Source organism: Sorex fumeus, unplaced genomic scaffold, assembly GCF_029834395.1.
Source record: "Sorex fumeus unplaced genomic scaffold, SorFum_2.1 ptg000131l, whole genome shotgun sequence".
NCBI lineage: Eukaryota > Metazoa > Chordata > Mammalia > Eulipotyphla > Soricidae > Sorex > Sorex fumeus.
In genome coordinates, this window is record NW_026606188.1 from 30,206,418 (window position 1) to 30,228,436 (window position 22,019).

General features: G+C 39.3%; 1 protein-coding gene across 4 annotated transcripts in view; it reads right to left on the bottom strand.

The window, feature by feature from the left end:
* PLPPR5 (phospholipid phosphatase related 5) overlaps positions 1-22,019 on the bottom strand; it is a 176,878-nt gene that overhangs the window by 74,336 nt on the left and 80,523 nt on the right. For all 4 annotated transcript variants that reach the window (XM_056139069.1, XM_056139068.1, XM_056139067.1 and 1 more), the window contains exon 3: positions 17,816-18,066. In XM_056139069.1, coding sequence (XP_055995044.1) covers positions 17,816-18,066 — 251 coding nt within the window. The remainder of the gene's footprint in view (positions 1-17,815; positions 18,067-22,019) is intronic.

Consider the following 22,019-nt stretch of genomic DNA (forward strand, 5'->3'; position numbering starts at 1 on the left):
CATGAACCACACTCAGATGTGGCTGCAAGTGATAGAAAAAAGCATTCTTTTATTTGCAGTACAAGAGTAACCTTTCTGGCAGAGATATGATGGTGGCTGCATTGGTGACTGTGTTCCTAATGTTAAAGTCAAAAGTTTTGTGATCTGATTCCAGCTGTACAAATATAACAGTACCTGTTCTTTCCCTGAATCTAGAGTTTCATCCCATCTTTTCACCTAAATCTGCTTTCTTTCTACTACTTGTCATAGAGAACTATGACTGGATCTATGGACTGGAGTGATAGCATAGCAGGTAGGTCGTTTGCTTTGCACGTGGCAGACCTGGGTTCGATTCCTCCAACCCTCTCGGAGAGTCCGGCAAGCTACCAAGAGTATCCCACCTGCACAGCAGAGCCTGGCAAGCTCCCCGTGGCATATTCGATATGCCAAAAACAGTAACAAGTCTCACAATGGAGATGGTACTGGTGCCTACTCAAGCAAATCGATGAACAATGGGAAGACAGTGCTACAGAGAACTACGACTGACTCCTAAGAGATGAATAGAATTTTGCTCGGGCTAATAATAGATTCCAGGAGACCTGAAGATATTGGGTACAGAAAGAAGAGCAAAAATGAAAGCCCAGAAATAGACAAAACATTAGGGCTTAGTAATTGGTAATGGCCTGTGTGACTTGAGTTCCCATGAACTGATACTGTTCATGAGAGATGGCATTCCAAAGTAAGGAAAATATCTTAATTAGCTCAGTCTGCCAAAATGCTAGACTGGGAGACTTAACTAACAGACAGTCATTGTCTCATAGTTCTGGAGAAGGAAAGTCTAAGATCAGGAGACTGTAGGATTGGACTCTGATGAAAGCCTTCCTGGAGTTGGCAAATGGTTGGTTTTTACTGCGTCTTTACAGGACAGAGACTGAGCAAGTCATCTAATTTCTCTTCTTATTAGGACACTAATTCCATTTTGAAGTCCCCAGATAATTAGAATTATCTATTCTAACGACCTCAACTCCAAAATACCATCAAGTGGAGAAAAGAGCATCTATCTATGAATTCTGAAAGGGTGTGTGTATTCAGTCCATACAGAATAAAAGCTTGAGCCTAGCCCAAGAGCATCACTTAGGCTTCATTCAGGATCTAACCCTTGAAAAGCTGGCAAAGAAAGGTAAAGGAAGGTTTATGTGCAGAGGCTTGCTTAAAAGTCAGGTTTGAGGGCGTTACTCCAGTGACAGTACAATGGATTGGAGGGGAAAAGAATTTTCTTAGGAAGCTTTTTGAGAAGTCCCTGTAAGAATCAAGATGAATGCTGCAAATGAGGTGAATATAAAGACTAGAAGCCTGGGAGGTGGGTGGGAAAGAAGAGTCTGGATTTAAGAAGATACTCAAAGTGGAATCGACATAATTAATCAGACATCTGGATACGGGGGTGTGGAAGCAGGAGGAGCTGAAGCTGACTCAGAGATTTCAGGCTTTGGGTAACTGGGAGGGCTGTGATGCCAATAACCAAATCGCAAAAGCAAGATGATGATTTTGGTGTTTGAGATCCCAGGTTTAAGGAGAGAATGGATCACCATACAGATATGTTCAAGTTAGGAATAAAACTAGAGCTTAGGAGAGAAGTTAAAGTCAAGAAAGGAGAGCTGAGGGGTTTACCAAAAGATATGGAGGTGGTGATGGATAAGGGAAGAATAACAGGAAGAAGAAAAAAAGAGTTCAAGAACAGAAATGGGAAACACACTATAGAGAGTTTTCTGATATTGAAGCAAAGCACTAAATAACAAGAAAGAACATTTAGATGACAATTCTCAAAGTCTTAAAAAAAAAGAAAAGTTCAAATTGAATGGGATAATCAAGATTCATATCGGATGGGATAACCACCGTTGTGGAGATAGCCATAAAAAATAGGCTTTGAAGAGACTCTTGAGGAGATTGATGGTAGATGAAGTCAGATGAATTGTTTCAGGTGAGTGTGTGCTGGAGAGAAAAGGCATGCAAAACTCAAACTGTGACTAGTTTATAAGGTGAGAAAGTATGAATCAATCTCCCAGAAGTTGTTTTGAGACACGGGTGGAGAGGGGATCAAATAAATTAAAAGTTTTTATGTTATTCATTTTATGAACTTTATTTTGATAGTGGAAAATTTTGCCTGTCCAAGGATATCATAATTTTCTAAACTATATAAAGTCTTGTCACATATCCCTTTGTATAAAAAGGTGAATGGTAATATGTTTGGAAAAGGAAAAAAGCAACAACTATACTTTAATGTGCTTGGCACAAAAAGCACTTAGTAATAATTGCTATTATTCTTATACCCTAAATTGTTATATTTTATGGATGGATTTCTACTTGTTATTTGAAGTATTTTGTTCCCCTTACAAGATATATTCAATGGCATAAAAAAACATAATTCAATGCTAACTATGTTTATAAAAGAAGGTAAACTTTTTTAATACAGTGGAAGAGATAGAAGCCAAGAAATATCCTTGATTTGAACTATCTCCTCAATTTATGAGGAGTTTGATAGTGAAATTACAGTGCTACAGATTTTTTTCTACTTATATCACATGTTGACACCTTGCTAGATTTTAAATGATTAGAAATCTAAGTTAAAACGGTTGTAATTTTCTCTTACATGCAAGATATATATTCTGGGGTGAAAAATAGATGCCCCAAACCAAAGACAATAGTTATATCAATAAAGAGTCTGTTATTTTCTATATATATTCTTCCCTATGATAAAATCTAGTTTATAATTAGGAACAGTAAAAGAGCAATAATAAATAACATTAAAACAGTTACAACAATTACTGCAATGTATGTTATATTTGTGTGTTTTCTCCTTTCCCTCGCTCAAAGAGGTAAAAATCCTTGGTCTGCCTTCAAGGATCAAATCATTCTGCTGTAAGGAAAGAAACAAAAGTTTCTAACAGTGAGACTCTCCAAGATTGTCTGGGACCATCAGTTCTACATCTCAATCAATCTTCATCTATATCGTTCTCAGAATCTCCCTATCCAGCTTTGCTTCTTCCCTTTTTTACAGTGCTATCCTCTAAACCAACCAATGAATGCCTTGCATTCATAAATGAATCTGAGATTCCTGGAGGATACTAATGGAAAGAGGGGATATTAGTGGAATAGAAAGCAAGAATACCCTGTGGTTTGGGGTCATAGTCTGGTTGAAAAGGAAGACTGCTTACTATATGGAATGCGAGGCCCAGGAATGACCCATTTGCTAAAATTGGCCCATAGTGACAGTTGAATGTTCTAGTGGAGAGGGCAACTAACTCATCTTGTTCTACCAAAATACAACACTAGCAAACTTATCCTGGTCTACACCAGCAGTGACAGGCAAAAATTCTAGTGGGGAAGGGTAAGAAACTCATCCTGGTCTACACAAAACTCCCTTGGCTTTATCACTGAATGTTTGAATTATGAAGACTTGAGTCAGCATCATTATGACACCTGCAACAGCAGATAAATACAGAGATTAGCTAACGAAAAATAAATTAAATAACAAATTAAATTAATAAATTAAATAATACAAAATACATTAGTTAATAAACTTTGAATCCAGGTCAAAGTTTAGCTCAGTGTGGATCTACCAGATTTGTGAACACATCTTGCCATGTTCACCTTGGAAGGGGGAACACTGGTAGGAGTCTACCGGAACCTTAAGAAACTGTGTCTTTCCTCTCCAACATCAAGATGGTAATAATTAAAAACAATATTACAGAAGCAGAGGGAAGATAGCAATAACTTAATAACATTCCTCAGAAACTCAAGAATGCAAGGGTGGTGGTTCTTTATCACAATTCTACTTAATTCCATAGTCTCAAGATATTCTTGAAAACAAATATAGATTATTTAATCTCAACCAAGTCGCAGAAGCCACTGATTTGCTATGTGGATTACTTCAATTTAAGAAAGAGAATGAGAAATAGCAGATATGTACCTGGAACTAGGTTACTCCTTACATCACAGAGAACCAGTGCTAAGTTAACTCTTTTGCCTTCTGTCATACCAGAGTCTGAACAGATGTGCATAGTTTGGTTTTCTCCCAAAAATAATTACATTATCTTTTATATTAAAGACATCATGCTTATCAGGCAAAGTAAGCAAAAGGTGCCTGGAACATTAGAGACTTGGTAATAGACGGGCATTCCAGATCTTGGCAGATAGATATCTAATTTGGGGATCTGGATCATTGGTAAATGCTGCTACTAATACTGTTCTGGCGCCTTTAGCAAGTACCAAGAAAAGTTGAAGCTCTGAGTAGGGCATGGAATTGGGAAAGATCCCATAACTAGTGCAGAGCATGGGTCCAGCTATTCCGTAACCTAGGTCTTATCATCCAGAAAATTAGAGTCTGATTGTTTGTGTTGGAAAAAATATATGGCCTTTGTATTTATGGGTAACCTTGTAGAAAGACCACAATGTTGACTCCTGGAATTCAAGATCAAAGTCATATCTTCTACAGTAGAGAATGAGTTGTCTTCTGAAAAACAGACTTGAACATGTTACTGGACATCACAGAGAACAACTGTTGGACCCAGAGATATCACATGGCCACACATTCAGAGGTGACTAAGATAATGTTGGCTCTTCTGGACCCTTTAAACCTGGTATTGCTGGCTAGTGAGTACTCATTAGCAATAAGTGCTGCCAGAGACAGATTATTATGTACCCAATTACTGACTATCATAAAGAAATTTAAAATACTGTAGAAGTTTTCATTTTAAGAGCAATTAATGTTCTTAACACCTTAAGTGATATTCAGAACATAAGATACTAAAAGTTAAAGATCATAAGAATAAGATATGCATTCACTTGAAATAAAAGTACAATAAAAATTCAGTAATTACAGCCATAATTTATGTTGCTTTCAATGCTTAAGCTACATGTTCAGCTGGGTGGCTGAACAGGACATGGCTCAGAAACTTCCTAATTCATTTTGTACAACATTCAATTTAAAACAACTGAGTATCTTTCTTTACTACCTTTCTTTACCTACCTTGTGGTAAAGAACTGGCTACCTTTTTTTACCTACTGTGTGGAAGACACTGCATTCGGAAGGTAACTCAAAATGTCACTATCTTCTTTTCACTAGGAAACAGCACTGGATATAGCATAATCTATAGCATACTATTAAAGGACTGTCCTCCCGTTGTTCATCAATTTGCTTGAGTGGGCCCAGTAATGTCTCCATTGTGAGACTTTGTTGTTACTGTGTTTGGCATATAGAATACACCACGGGTAGCTTGCCAGACTTTGCCATGCGGGTGAGATACTTTCGGTAGCTTGCCCAAGAGGGGCAGAGGAATTAAACCTGGCTCGGCCAGGCTGGCTTTGCGCAAAGCAAATGCCCTACTGCTGTGCTATCGCTCCAGCCCATAGCATAATATATATAACATAATTAAAAAGTCTACATGCAATAAGTCCTCTATTAAAAATAAGAGTCTAGGATTCTCAGGAACTCTAACTTTTAGCAATATGGTAAATAAGCAGACAAGATGCTCTGAAAGTGTCTTTCCTTTAACTCCATCTGAGTTGTTGTTTCTTTTCTCATCATAGATTTAATAACACTGAAGAAAATGAGGTTATCAACTGACATTCTGAACTAACTTTGGAGAGACACTAACTTGGGTCATGATCCTGGATCTATCATATACTAACTAAATAACCTTGAAGAAGTTAATTAGCCTCTCTTGTGTCATCAGTTTTAATATCACTGTTGTAAAGATCACCTATTATTCTAGCCACTGTGAAGGATAAAGTCATACTAAGAGTGAGGTGTTTAAGATATGCTGTAGGATACTATGCAAATACAGGCTTTCAATAATTGGTAAATAGGGACAGTCGGTGAATTACCACATCAATATGGAATACTAAAATTGGACTCAACACCTGTTACATGTAGCCATGCATAGCCAAAATATCTGAGTTAGCTGATGAGGGTATAAGCCCAAAGTGCCCTTCTGAGCATCGATCTAGGTGAGACTTTTCTGTCCCTGTACTTTAAGAGGAAATGCTTCACATTTCCCAGATGCTAATTCTGTATTCATTTTGCCACAGCTCAGTCCTGGCGTCTCAGAGTGCGAAGTTTTTTTCAACTCTGCGAGTTTTCAATTTCATCTCTGGTCTGATCAACACTGGCACTTCTAATCTGTAGGAAAACAGTTGAACCCAAATTTTTATAATGTTATGTCTGGAATTCGTTGACCACATGCTGATGTTGTTTCCTTTGCTTTTATTTCTTTCCTTTCAATTTCATTTTTACTTCCTCTCTTGACTCTTTAAAGTTAAGAAGGATTTTATACCAGAGGGGGGTGAGTGAGAGCCCTCCCCGCCCCAAGGGACTCGCCCAGCAGTCAACCTCCACAACCCAACTGCTGCCACGCTCTAGGCCACTTTCCACATGCTAGGGCCGAACCTCATGCATGAGTAAAGTCCCATGGAATCCAGGTAATATGAAACTTTGTGATCTTAGACTCTAGGCTCAATGGGACCTGGGAGCAGATATCCTCTGCCTGCTTCCCCCAGACTCCGGGGACCCAGGGATCATACCCATAAGCTACCTCCTGCAGGTGCCAGATAATCTCACAGCCACCCTCCAGAACTCACGGCTGTTTCTCCTGGAAGAGAGCACAAAATGAGGCTCTCATAGCTATGCCACCGGACTCCGTGCCAGGATCTTTTCACTCAGGGTGCTCCAGAGGGGGAGAGTTGAGAGCCCTCCCCGTCCCAAGGGACCCAGCCCTGGCAGTTGACCTCCACTACCCTACCACTCCCATGCTCCAGGTCACTCTCCACACGCTTGGGCCAAGCCTCACATACAAGTGAACATATTCCTGGACCTGCGACACATCATAAAACACTCCCTAGTCATTTTCCATAATTACCACAGCATATTTGATTGGGTTTAGACAGTGGAAATATATATATTTCCCTCTATGAATTGTTGTGGGCAGAGCCTGCAAGGCAGAGTCTGGCAAGCATTGGGAAAGACAAATAAGGAGAGGCTGCTAAAATCTCAGGGCTAGGATGAATGGAGATGTTACTGGCACCTGCTAGAGTAAATCAATGAAAAATGGGATGACAGTGATGACAGAAATGATGTAAGGTATGATTTATTTTAGATCTCTGACATATTGATGATTTTAATTCAAGAAGACCATTCTGAAACACAACTTCTGTCACGATATTTTAGCTCCTCCTTACTCATTAACTTGCAAGTTACAAGGTCTTGAATTATTTCACCAATCCTTAAAACCCACAATTATTCACATATATTTCACCTAGACTCCTCATAGTTCCCATTGTACATCCCTTCACACTTCCTCATTGTGTGTTCCTTCTTGCTCTCTGCCATGACTTTTGCTCTTCCTTTGCCTTACATATGTCGTCTTTGCCCATCTGAATCTGCCCATCTCCAAAGTTCATCTCCATACTGAGTTGTTCTCACTGTCATTATTGGATATATTAACAATCATATCCAATTACGACTTTATTATGTGCTCTATTCTCAGGGAAAATGTATACAATACACTCTTTCCGTAGGGCCATGATACAAGAATTCATGAAACTATCCTCATTTATTTGCAAATCAGGGAAAAGAAGTGAACATTTTGATGGAAGAAAATTTTAATGTGTATAGCATGTATGTCTGAACTCAATAAAATTTGATGGAATTAAGACAGTAGGCAACAAATCATAGAGAGAATTATATATAGATACATATATGTATCTATATATACATATAGATACATATATGTATATATATATATGCTTCTTGGAGAGCCCAGCAAGCTACCGAGAGTGTGTTGCCTGCTCGGTCAGAGGCTGGTAAGCTCCCCGTGGCATATTCAATATGTCAAAACCTGTAGCTATGAAACAGGTTTCATTCCCCTGATACTGAAAGAGCCTCCAATCATTGGGAAAGATGAGTAAGGAGAGACCACTAAAATCTCAGGGCTGGCAGGAATAGAGACATTACTGGCGCTTGCTCGAGTAAACTGACAAACAGGATGACAGTGACAGTGATAACATTTATGACTCTGTTTCTTACGGCAATAAGGTTATAAACTCTAACTTATTCTAATGGCAAAAGATTCCTATAAAGGTGCATGTCAGTACATAGAGCCTACAGTAATTACAATACAGTCCTGGCTACCATAATACCCCATAATAGTAAATCTTGTTTTCCTAATTTTGTATGTGCAAAATAATACCAAGAGTTCCCAAATTGGAGTTTACTAAGACCTAAGAAACAATAGACATATTAATGGAATTCTGTGACATACTTTTCTATCTTTCAAAGGACTAACAAAATAGTTATTTACCCATAATAAGCTCACATGCATTAACTAAAATGCTATGTTCTTTGCTTTAAACTGGAACTATGTTAAATCGTTTGACAACACTGGTGATGTCGTGTTGCTTATTGGTTCTGGAAAACAGAGAGTTCTACAATGTGACAGGACAGCCAGACAATATTATAAAGAGTGTCACATGTCAATTTAGAATACTAAAAATAAGTGCCGTTTATAATAATAAGGGGTCACAGTCACAGTCCTCCTGTTGATCATGGATTTGCTCGAGCGGGCCCAGTAACGTCTCCATTGGAGACTTTGTAGTTACTGTGTCTGGCATATCGAATACGTCACGGGGAGCTTGCCAGGCTCTGCTGTGCGGGCGAGATACTCTCGGTAGTTTGCTGGGCTCTCCGAGATGGGTGGAGGAATCGAACTCGGGTCGGCCATGTTGACCGCTTGTAAGGCAAACACCCTACCACTGTGCTATCGCTCCAGCCCAATAATAAGGGGAAATTCAGATAAAATACAGTATCCATGATTATTATGATTATCATGCCAATTATCTTAGTCATAATATATATGCAATTTCAAAGAAGGATTATTATATTCCTATTATTAAAATTAACTGTTTAGTACCTGGACTGAAGTCAGGATGGGAATGAATTAAGATGTAAGATAGGAAATTGAGAATCACGGCGTTCATGGAGTATAAGAGAAGGACACACAATAAATTATAAAGGGATCAATGACAATGAAAACAATGAAACCCAATGGACACTTTAGAGGTCTTTCGTACTGCCCCCCAACCTGGTTAATGACATTTGGCTGAAGACAGAGAAGATAACTACTAATTGTTGTTAACAGTGGATATAGCACTATTCACCACAGTAGCATAACGGTCCTATGACGAGTGGGTGCCCAATAAATACTTTTTGATCAGTCTTTAAGTAGGCACAAACCTGTTATTTGAAATCTACAGCACAGGAACTTAGATGGTTCAGCAAAATGACTATGAAGGTTTTTTGAGGACAGCATTTTATTCAGAATCAGATTTCAGCACCCCTCTCCTCCGGACTCAACGCCTGATCAGTGTCATGAAATTAACTACTCCAAGCAAAGTGGCATGCACTCTCTGAATCCTGGTAGCCTAAAATAAGGGTATGCCTCCTTGTAAGATTAGGTAGACAGTCATAAATGAAAAGACAAACAGACCCCCCTGGGTTGTGTCTATTTATCTCTTGTCTTCATGGCCTGTGAGGAGTAGCTCATAGTAGCCCTAGGAGCTTTTAATGAAAGATGCTATTTAAGAAGTAAAAGCAGTATTAGGTGAATGAGTGCCACCAAAGACTAGGAAGAGGGAAATGGTATTTTTGGAAGTTTCTAATAATCTTAAGGAAAACTCAGAAAACTGTCTAATGAATGAAAATTCTTCTTATATCAGCATATTAATATTACTTTTAGATGGAGTCTCCAACTTTTGGATGGACTCTATTTCTCTACCCATTTAATCAGACTGGACCAAAAGAGTATGTTGACAGCTTTGAAGGTTGCTTGAAGATGCTATCAGGGAGTATAAAGTGACAGGGGACCTCTAGAGAATGGAAAAGGCCTAACTCTCTGTGTTCCAGCACAGTGCAGTACCCTGTCAACTGGTCAGTAGAATTAAAACTTTGAGAGAAGCAAGGAATGAACACAAGAAATACTGCAGACCCAACCACAGCTCATGAGGGTAGGAGACCGCTGCTGTTTTCAGATTAAGAGCAGTTTGTTATGCAAGAAGTAGTAAGTGAAGCAGGCAAACCAATGTAACTGGCCATTATTCTAAAACCGTTTTCAGAAAATCTAAGGTCATAATTGGAAGTGAATTAAAAAGATATTTATATCTTTCTGGTTCAGTGATTGATGAGGTTAACTACAAAGTCACCAAACACTGTCAAGTTTGAAGTTCATTTGACTTTTTTTTTTTTATCACGGTCACGGTCCTTCCATTATTCATCGATTTGCTCGAGCGGGCCCAGTAGCGTCTCCATTTTGAGACTTGTTGTTACTGTGTTTGGCATATTGAATACAGCATGGGTAGCTTGCCAGGATCTGCAGTGTGGGCGAGATACCCTCGGTAGCTTGCCGGGCTCTCCAAGAGGGGCGGAGGAATCGAATCAGGTTGGCCATATATATCACTTATCACTTATCACTTAACTTCCCGTTAGTCGTCGATTTGCTCGAGCGGGCGCCAGTAATGTCTCCATTTGTCCCTGTCGCGTGCTAGTGTAGCCCAATGGCATCTCTTCGCTCCGGGAACATGGAGGGCCTCAAACCGATCGTTCATAACCTTGACAAAGAAGTCTGACCATCTGGTAGGTGGGCGGCCACGCGGTCTCTTGACATCCCGTGGAATCCAATCAGTAACAGCTCTAGTCCAACGGTCGTCTTTAAATCTCATTACGTGACCAGCCCATCTGATTTTCGACACCTTGGCAAATGAGACAGCGTCCCTGATCCTTGATCGTCGACAGATGTCAGAACTCCGGATTCGTTCTCTCATTTGAGTGAAACGTGATATTCCAAGCATAGCTCTTTCTATTCTTCTTTGGGAGACCTGAATGGCGTTCTCATCTTGTTTGCGTAGGGCCCAGGTCTCTGAGGCATATGTTAATGCAGGAAGAACAGTGGAATCAAAGAGATGTGCCCGGAGCCGGAGGTTCTTCGTCCTCTTAGCTATTTCTTCGACGTTCTTGAAGGCGTTCCAAGCCGCTCTCTTCCTCCTGCGCAGCTCGGGTGCCAGGTCATTTGTCATGTTGACCTCTCGACCTAGGTAGACATAGCTGTTGCATTCGGAGATGGTCGTTCCATTGAGAGCGAATGGGGCGTCAGGAACAAGGCTGTTTCTCATAAACATTGTCTTCGTAAGATTCAGCTGTAGTCCTACCTTTCCACACTCACGGTCAAAGTCGGCCAGCATTTGTGCCGCTTGGCTGATGTTTGGTGTTATTAAAACAATGTCATCAGCAAAGCGGAGGTGGTGTAGTTGCCGACCATCTATCTTCACTCCCATTCCTTCCCATTCCAGTCGTCGCATGATGTTCTCGAGGGTGGCACTGAAGAGTTTTGGTGAAATGGTATCACCCTGCCGCACCCCTCTCTTGACATCAACGATCACTTCTTTGTAGAATGGTGAGATCCTGGTAGTGAATCCGCAATACAGCTCACGGAGGATCCTGATATATTGGGCTTGAATGCCCTGATTGGCTAGGGCTTCAATGACCGCTTCCGTCTCAACAGAATCAAAGGCCTTCTTTAAATCAATGAACGTTAAGCAGAGCGGCATCTTGAACTCCCGAGAAACCTCAATGAGTTTGGTTATCGTGTGGATATGGTCGATGGTGCTGAATCCTTTGCGGAACCCTGCTTGCTCACATGGTTGTCCTTCATCTAGTGTTCTGCCAATCCTATTCAGGATGACTCGAGTGAACAACTTGTAGATGACAGACAATAGGCAGATCGGGCGATAGTTGCCAATGTCATAGATGTCTCCCTTCTTGAACAGTAGTACGGTCCTGCTGGTTTTCCATTGAGATGGAACCTTGCATTCAGACAGGTAGCGAGTGAAGAGCCGAGCCAGTGTATTGATGAGTACTGACGGCAGGTTCTTCAGGTGTTCAGGTCTGACCTTGTCTGGGCCGGGTGCTGTTTGCTTCTTTACTGACGAAATGGCGTGTCGGATTTCGGAAGGGAGAACGTTGGGAACGACATACCCATCCTGTGGAATTTGGTATGTCGGCAAGTGGATATGGCTATCGAAGAGATTTGAGTAGAAGTCATGGATAATCTTCTCCATTGCCGTTCTGGAGGATGTGATGGATCCATCAGGACGTCGGAGGGCAGTCATCTTGGTCTTATAGTTGGCGAAGGACAGGCGGGCGTTACGAATACTTTTCCCGGCTTCTGCCGCATCTACCAGTACTTCTGCTCTTCTCTCTTTGAGGTCTTCCTTGATCTCATTATGATGAAAGAGAAATCGAGAAGTTCTACATGGAGCTAGAGAAATTCTATAAAGAAGACCACACCTTCTACAAGATCATTGTGGGTGATTTTAATGCCAAGATAGGACCGAGAAGATCAGCTGAAGAACTTCACATCGGAACCCATGGCCTAGAATGGAACGAACAGGGTGAGAGACTGTCTGAGTTCATCATGTCGACCAAGACCATTCATGGTAACTCACAGTTCCAGAAGGCAGAATCTAAACGATGGACATGGGAGTCTCCCGGTGGACGATTCCACAACGAAATAGACCACATCATATTCAATCGACGGTTTTGCCTGACTGATGTCGCTGTTGTCCCAAAATTTCGAACGGGATCGGACCACCGTCTCCTTCGTGCAAAATTCTACTTCACAGAGCGGGGAGAAAGGGCTGCAAAGTTCAAAAAGAGAACTCCCAGAACAACCACCAACTGGGAACTCTTTGGTACTATTGCGGCAACATGGGAAGATGCCATTGTTGACAACATTGACGAGGAATACGATCGACTGGTTCAGCACCTCCATGAATGTGCGAGGAACGCCATGAGAGAGATAGCCACAAAAAGTCGCCTATCTTCGAAAACTCTTGAGCTAATTCGCCAGCGTGGTTTGGCGCATGCCTCAGGCAACCGCAAGCTAACGTCCGAGCTTGCAAAGCAGTGCAGAGATGCGATCAAGGAAGGCCATATATATATATTTTTTTTTTCTTAGTGAAACTCCATGAGGTACAATTGTAGACTTACAAATTTTTGTGCTTTTGATCGAATATCCATCCCTCCACCAGTGCCCATTCTCCACCACCACCAATCTCAGTATCCCTCCCACTCCCCTTCCCCCCATCCCCCATTCCAGCCTACCACTGTGGCAGGGCATTCCCTTTTGTTATCTCTCTCCTTTTGAGTGCTGCGGTTTGCAAAAAAGATATTGAGTGACAATCTTGTTCGGACTATAGTCTACTCTCATCACGCATTTCCCATCCTGAGAGGAACCTCCCAACACCCTTTATTTGGTGCTCCCTTCTCTGTCTGAGCTGCCTTTTCCCCTAGCATGTGCGGTTGTCCTCAAAGCCATGGAGTAATCCGCCTGGTACTTATCTCAGCTATTCTTGGGTGTTAGTCTCCTATTTTGTTACTTTATGTTCCCCAGATGAATGCACTCTTTCTATGTCTATCCCTCTCTTTCTGACTCATTTCGCTTAACATGATGCTTTCCATGTAGTACCACTTGTATGTAAATTTCATGACTTCATCTTTTCTAACAGCTACATAGTACTCAATTGTGTAGATGTACCAAAGTTTCTTTAACCAGTCATCTGTTCTTGGAAACTCAGGTTTTTTCCAGATTCTAGCTATTGTAAACAGTGCTGCAATAAACAGTTCATTTGACTTTAAGTGGAAAAAAAGTTTAACTATTATACACAGATAGATAGACAATCTAAATCTACATATAAGCTAAATTTAAAAATTATCCTAAAATGCTAAAGCTAAATTTAAATATTAATCGATTGAAAGTTAACACTGAATTACAAATTTAATATTGAAGGGTTAAATACCAGCAGAATTTCTTCCTGGAAAATGAGCAACATTTGCAAACATAGAAATAGTATTTTTTAAAAATTTTCCCATAAAATTCTTGGTAAAGCAAAAGAGAATAACTTTATGATTAAATTAACCCCAAAGGCTTAGAGTTAGATGCTAAGGGAGTAAATAAATTCTAAACAATAACTAAGTAAATAATTAGTAAATAATTTTATTTGCTAGTCCACAAAGAGAAAAATGAGAAAAATATTCTTTAGTTCTTACTCAAATACTTCATATTAAGGCTCATTTATTATTATTCATGTGCCCACATGTGTTTATAACACGTACACCACATGATACAAATTTATCTCTACCTAAAAACAGCAACAGGACTATATACAGAGAATAATGAATATATGGCTGTTTCTCCATTTTTACCTACTCATCAAAATTCTGGCAAGTATTTCATGAAACTATATTAGTTTGAGACACCCGACATATCTATTATAAAGTTTTTTCAAGGTGTCTCTAGTGAAGCTGGGAAGAAATATTTTTGTATATAGTTCAAATATAATAGCAAAACCTGACTATAATGCCCACAATTGCAGCAGGAGTTATATTCAGAGTTGCCATAGCAGCCACCCACTCTCTCTCACACACAAAGGGGTGGAAGGAGAAAAGAGAAAAGCAGTTAGCAGAGAACAGAATCTATTGTTAAAAAGACAGAAATACTCTTCAATGTAATTAAAAGCAGGGATCCTGATTTTTAGTCTGGACTGCTGTGTAGTTGTATATTTATGGGTGTATTAAATTCTTTTCCTCTCATCTGAACGTTTGGCATTAACCTTGTCGATATTACTCTGAGAGTTACAGGAAGAAATTCAGCAGACATACACATTGGGGTTAATAATGTATATGGTTTAATAATAATAATGGTTTAATAATTCTGTCTCAGAAACATTTGTAATTACTGTAGCCAGGAAAAGTGTGACTTTTAGAGACCTGGGCAACTTATTTCCTTTCCTGAGTGTTCTCAATTGAAAAATGGGCACAATAATTGTATTTTGAGGGAGTATTACAAAACTTTAGTAAAACAGAACAATGAATGCATTATTCTATACATACATATAAATTATACATCATAAATATATTTTAATGTTGCATAAATAAGAATTAGCATATGTTATTAGTAAAGATGAAGCAGTTACAGTGTGACACATTGTAAATATGCAACAAATGTTTCTTAGAATGATAATTATGATAATTATTGTTACTACTAGGAATACCTCCAAGTCTTTATTCAGGACTAGCAAAGTATGACTCATAAATCAGAATATACTAAAATAAGTTCCTGTAGGTAAGCTGCTAACACAAACCAAGTAAAAAAGTGACTAAAAAATGCCAGTGGAGCAGGGATTTTTAAAAAATGGGCAGTATTCTTCTGGTACAGAAAAGGATAATGTCTACTTATGCCTTTGAAAAACACTCAGAATACAAAGACAGCATTTCATTAGAGCAATAGTTCTCAAACATTTCCATACCGTCCCTTTTCTAAAAATATAAAATTACTCAGCAACTCCCTAGAAACCTACCTTGCTTAAACAAACAAACACAAAGTGACCCTCTCCCCCAATTGCACCACCTAAGACTATAACACATTCCTGGAGAAAACCATAGTTTCCGAGGGGAAATGATATTGCCTACTTTGAGAAACACTGCAAGAAGTGTATTCATTACCACGTTCACCCCTTTTACAAGCACAGCGTATATCTACTACTTCTACCAAAGCAAAAATCTACCACCTAGAATTACCAAGATAATCATGCAACAGTATTTGGAATCTGAGAGTATTCTGGAATTAGTCTCAAGACATTGGTTTGATTATATAAGTATATGTAGACACACTTGTAATCCCTACCAGATAAAAATATATAAACATCATAGATGTTATGACAATAAGTAAAAAAAGTTTCTGATATTTAATACTAAAGCTGAATATTTCATATTCTAGGAAAGGTAGATCATGCAAGTAAAGCAGTTCAGCACTAGAGCAGCACTAGGATACATGGAGGAGCAGATTCGTCTCAGGTACAGGGGGACTTTAGAATGTGGAGTAAAATGAAAAGTGAAAGGACTAAAGAAAGTAGGGGAAATAGGATCAGTTGGAAGCACACTGATAGGACAGGAAGGAACTGGACTGAAAATTCAGACAGAAATGAGAAGAAGTATGGAGATGGGATTTGATTGCAATAAAACTCCATAACAATTTTCCAAGCTCAGAAAGTTATCTTGGTTCAATTTTTTTAAATGGGGATCAAGGTGATAGTACAGGGATTAGAGCACATATTCCTTAAATGTGTCAATCTAGGTTCAATGCCACATGGTCCTCTGGGTATCCTCAGTTGCCATTCTGGAGGTTCCCAAGCACCTGTGGGTGGTCCTGGTGGTCCCCAATACTACAAGACCCAATGGAGCAGCATTAAATCATGAGATCCTAGCACTGAACTACTGGAATGGTTAGTGGAATATCACCAGGAGTGGTTACCAGGCTTGGAAGGCCCTCTAAAACAAAGCAAAGAAATTTCTTAAAATGTTAAAATCCATAGGCTTATTGTCTCAAAAATTACCCTATCTTTGTAGCAATACTATATGCAATACGGTTTTACACTGTCCCTTTAATTAGTAATGTTAATTTCCCATTCTCATGTAGGGTATGACACAAGATCACAGGCAATCATGCATATTTTCTTTGGTGTTAGGGCTAACCTGAAATGACTGCCTTAGGAAAGCTATAAATATTTCCATGATAAAAAATTCTTTGAGGGTTAATGCAAACTAATTTTTTTCAATTCACTTGAAATGATCAAATATTGTTTCAAATCAGTTCTGTTTCTCATCAGATCTTGGGTCAGTGAGCAAAAATCAAAAGGAAGTAGGTACTGGCATCATTTATCATGTCTCAACTTCTATTTTTGCTTTTTTTTTTTTTTTTGAGGGCTACACCTGGGAGGATTCACAGCTTATTTTTGGCTCTGTGCTCAGAGATTACTCCTGGTGAGGTTTGAGGGACTATATGTGGTGTCAGGGATCATATCAGAGTTGCAAGGAAAGTACCCTACCCGCTCTACTGTCTCTCCAACTTCTTTGAACTTATAGAAAGACCTGCAGAGCACACCTGAGGTTACAACTGGATTACTGGACAACAGATTCTGGTGATAAAGGGAAAGGCTTATAACATTAGCTGGGGACAAGAGTTCTGCCCAATCTTTAAATTCTTACAGACAGTACTATATCCAGTCATGTCTGCTGCTTACAATTTCACATTCCAAATACGTGCACTGGGTTCTTACTTCTAGGATGATGGAAAATGCTTTAAATTAGAGGAAATATAACTTGCTCGAGCGGGCCCAGTAACGTCTCCATTGGAGACTTTGTTGTTACTGTGTCTGGCATATCCAATACTCTCGGTAGCTTGCCGGGCTCTCCGAGAGGGGTGGAGGAATCGAACTTGAAGATTTTTTTGTTAGTTCGATGGGAAAATCTTAGAAAACTTTTTGTGGTATTGTGATAAACTATTCCTCCAGACTAATAAGTATACCTTATAACATCATCAACAGAAAAAAAAAAAACAGAGCATAGTAGGTGACAAGGTGGCCTTGTTTGTTCTCATAATTTTACTCTTACAAATTCATAAAGATGGCTGCAAGATACACATCTTTACATTAAGCTCTATTTAACACAAAGACAAACTTATTCCCAAGTATAGAGGCTAATGAATATATTTTTTAAAACAACCAACCACCCCCACGAAATCTCATGAGAGTTAACTGACTTCATAGTACCATATTATAAAAAGTAAATTAAATGACCTACAGAAAGCTGTTAATGGGATCTTCATTAAGGCGGGGAGAACTTGGGAGAATTAACAGAAACACAGCACCAAACTGGTTCATCATTGGTACTTACTGTCAGATACATGGCTGCATAGACACTGAGCGCCGCTTCTTTGGATGGAAATGTTTTCCTTGCTCTCATGATGAGGTCCGGATTGCCCGTGCAGGCCTCTTCCCCACTGATGAACTGGGTATACTGCTGACATCCAAGTGCTGTGTAGTTGGGTTTACATAGGGCGAGAAAATGTGGAGCCAGATTTCCTGTAACCACTTGTCCAGCATTTACAAAGATATCCGTAGCGAACAGTCCAAATGTATAAATTCCTGAGGAAGAAAATAAGCCACTTTAACATCTGAATTTACTTGCATTTCCCTTTAAATAAACCAACAGGGAGATACACACAGAAAATATTCATGTGTTTCTTCCATTTGATTCCTCTCCTTTCTTTTTCTCACATGGTATCATGTTAAGACAGTCAATCTATTTTATTCTACAACTAGCTATATTTTTACATGTCAGGTTTGAGAGACAAAAGATTTAAAAAAAAAAGAATATATATTCAAAACTGTGTTTAGGCAATCTACTTTTTTTTCTTTTTGGGTCACACCCGGCGATGCGCAGGGGTCACTCCTGGTTCATGCACTCAGGAATTATTCCTGGCCGTGCTCAGGGGACCATATGGGATGATGGGAATTGAACCCGGGTCAGCTGTGAGCAAGGCAAACACCCGACCCGCTGTGCTATCCCTCCAGCGCAGGCAATGTAATTTTTTAAATAGAGCATTTCCTTTTGTTTTTTAATAGTGAGAGCTTTCAATCTCTCATCTCTACTAAACCATAAATCTTCGTTTTTACCCATTTTTCAAAATATTTTTATCTTACTAGTAGTTGTATCCCTTTTATTATGCTTCTCAAAACCATTCAGACTGATAATAACTCTGCAGGAGGTGCCAATTAGCAGTTAAAATCAATGCCATCAGTTTTCATTTTCCACAATATTGTAGAAACTTTAATTAAAGTGGAATGTCTTCAGACTAATCCTCAAGCTGGCTTCAGAAACACATTTTTAACAATCTTATTACAGCTCAAGGGTTGGAGCGATAGCACAGCGGTAGGGCGTTTGCCTTGCACGCAGCCAACATGGCCAACCTGAGTTCGATTCCTCCGCCCCTCTCAGAGAGCCCGGCAAGCTACCGAGAGTATCTCGCCCGCACTGCAGAGCCTGGCAAGCTCCCCGTGACGTATTCGATATGCCAGACACAGTAACAACAAAGTCTCCAATGGAGACGTTACTGGGCCCGCTCGAGCAAATCGATGATCAACAGGAGGGCCTTTACTTTACTTTTACTTTTATTACAGCTCATATATTAGTCCCACCTTATCTTCTGTGGATTTAATTGGTTAGGTTTGTTGATAATTTAATAAATAGTGAAGCAATCAAAATTATAATTTTTAATTATATTCATTCTACTAAAATGCATGAGCTTGACAAACTGGGGATACAAAATTAAGTTCATAGATGTTACTATATCTTTGTCTTTCTAAGGAACTTTCTGATATACTTAAATACTAAAGTCATATTTTTAATTCAGGGTTATTGGTTACTAATGTCAAAATTACTTTTCCTACTTAGCAGAGTTAGGATAAATTATCTGGCCTCATTTCCAACTAAATGTACATATGTAACTCTTTTACATATGATATTCATGTAAACAAATCCATTATTTCAAAATTTGAGAAAAAAATCCACTGGGAAACCTGAAAATTATACTAAAGCATCGCTTCCCAAATAGCTGGTTCATTAAAATGTCATAAAATGCGATTATAATAATTAAATGCTTCTCCTATTAGTCATATGTTATTGGATTATTTGTTTCCTAAGCCTTAGTATAACTGTTGGGAGTTGTGTAGGAAATCACCAGGAAAGCTGGAAAGGATCAAATCATTTTCCAGCATTAGATGTATGCAAACCATTTAATTTTCAAAATATATTTAAGATTATATAGAGTTTGTGCCACAAACCTTGCACACACCAAAATTCCAAACTGCAGAATTCAAGGCAATGAAACAAAGTTTAATTAGCTGCGCTTTTATCTGACAACTTTAAAAGGAAGCAAAAAAGTTCCATCTTACCAACATCACATGAGTCATAGAAGTAAATGTTAACAAAAGTAGAAACTTGAGAGAGGAAGAGAAATGAAAGAGAACTGGGCTCAACAGAATGCTATATTTGCACATCCTCTCTGCCCAACCTCGTGAGCTAGCACAGGAACTGAAGTGGCCTGTCTTCCTCTCAATGCCCTTGAAATATTGGCTAAGATCTAGTATTTTTATGCACTCATTTGTGGAGTATCAACTAACATAACATGAAACTGACACCCAAGGACAGTAGATACAAGGGCCAGGAAGATTGCTCCATATTTGGAAGCCTGCCTCATGAGCGGAGGGGAGAAGGCAGTTGGAATAAAGAAGTGATCACTGAGAAAATGGGTGTTGGAGAAATTGGTTGGGATGGGAGATGTGTGCTGAAAGTAGATAAAGGACCAAACATGATAACCTCTCAGTATCTATATTGAAAACCATAATTCCCAAAAGTAGAGAGGGTATTCGGAATATTGTCTGCCATGGAGGCAGTGGGAGGATGGGAAAGGGAGGGTATACTGGGGACATTGGTGGTGAGGAATGTGCACTGGTGGAGGGATGTTTGATCACTGTGTGACTGTAACTCAAACATGAAAGCTTGTAACTATATCTCACGGTGATTCAATAAAAAGAACTTTACAAAAACCCAAAACGGCAACAACAACAAAAAACTCTAGTCCTTTTATTTAACCAAATCATTTTTCTATCTGACATAATAAGTTTTCCCGTATAATTTTGAGAGAATGATATGGAAACAATATGGAAAGGACTATTTAAAAAAAATCAAACAAGACTATTGGGGAAATGAGAGAAGATGAGAGGTAGATTGAGACAGATATCTAAGAGAGAACAGGGACTTCACCAGACAGGAGGAAGCCAGCATTCATACCAAGCAGGGGTATATAGAACATTTATTTCCCTAGGATGAGGAAACGATGTTAGAAGTATAAAAATACATACTTCAAGGAAGGAGATGCAGGTAGCATGTATGTGCTAAAGTATGAAAGTACATCAAGAGACATCTCTTGATACTTGTCAAAGTTCATAAAGGTGTGCTGAAATTAAAATGTCAGTGCAGCAGATCCAAGGGAAATACTGTGTCTGACTACAAAGAGACCTGATGAAGTGAGAGTCCACGAGTGGCTCAACTCTGGGACCTCCAGAATAAAGCCCCTCTAAAAAGCAATGTCCTATTACATGGTAATGCCTTGCTAAGAAGCATCCCATTTTAGAACACTAATCTAGATGCATCCTATCACAAAGAAATTAAAAAGGTAAAAGGTAAAGGCCCTCCTGTTGATCGTCGATTTGCTCGAGCGGGCCCAGTAACGTCTCCATTGGAGACTTTGTTGTTACTGTGCCTGGCATATCGAATACGTCACGGGGAGCTTGCCAGGGTCTGCCGTGCAGGCGAGATACTCTCGGTAGCTTGCCGGGCTCTCCGAGAGGGGCGGAGGAATCGAACTCGGGTCGACCATGTTGGCCACTTGTAAGGCAAACGCCCTACCCGCTATGCTATCGCTCCAGCTCCTGTTAATTAATTAAGAAATTAGATCAAGAATTTTTAAATACATTAAAAAATAATGTAAGAACCATGTGAAAACTTCGTATCACCAAACTTTGTGCCTTGTATTCTTTAGAAGTATAGGTACAGCTACTGAAAAACATTTCACCCAAGTATAATCTGTTTAATAATATTTGTAAGTGTCAAGTGCTTTTAGTTCTATTATTATTATTGTTCTATTATTATTATAATTTGCTAATTTTGTTTTTATGTGGTTTTACAAGAAGAAATTATTTAAGAACCATAGTATGCAGGAGCTGTTGAGATAGTACAGCAGTTAGGGTGCTTGTCTTGCACATGGTTGACTCGGGTTCAACCCTGGCACCCCACATAGTCCACTGAGCACTGCCAGGAATGATACCTGAGAACAGAGTCAGGAGTAAGCCTTAAGATTTGCTGAATATGGCCCAAAACCCCATAAAAATTTAAGTTCTATTTAAAAATTAACCTTCTAACAGTACAATTAAAGGCTTTACTGACAAATAACTTGATTAGAAAAAAGAAATCGTTTTATTCATCAATACCTTTTATCTCCAGAGAAATTCAATACCCTGATGTCATTTTACTAGGT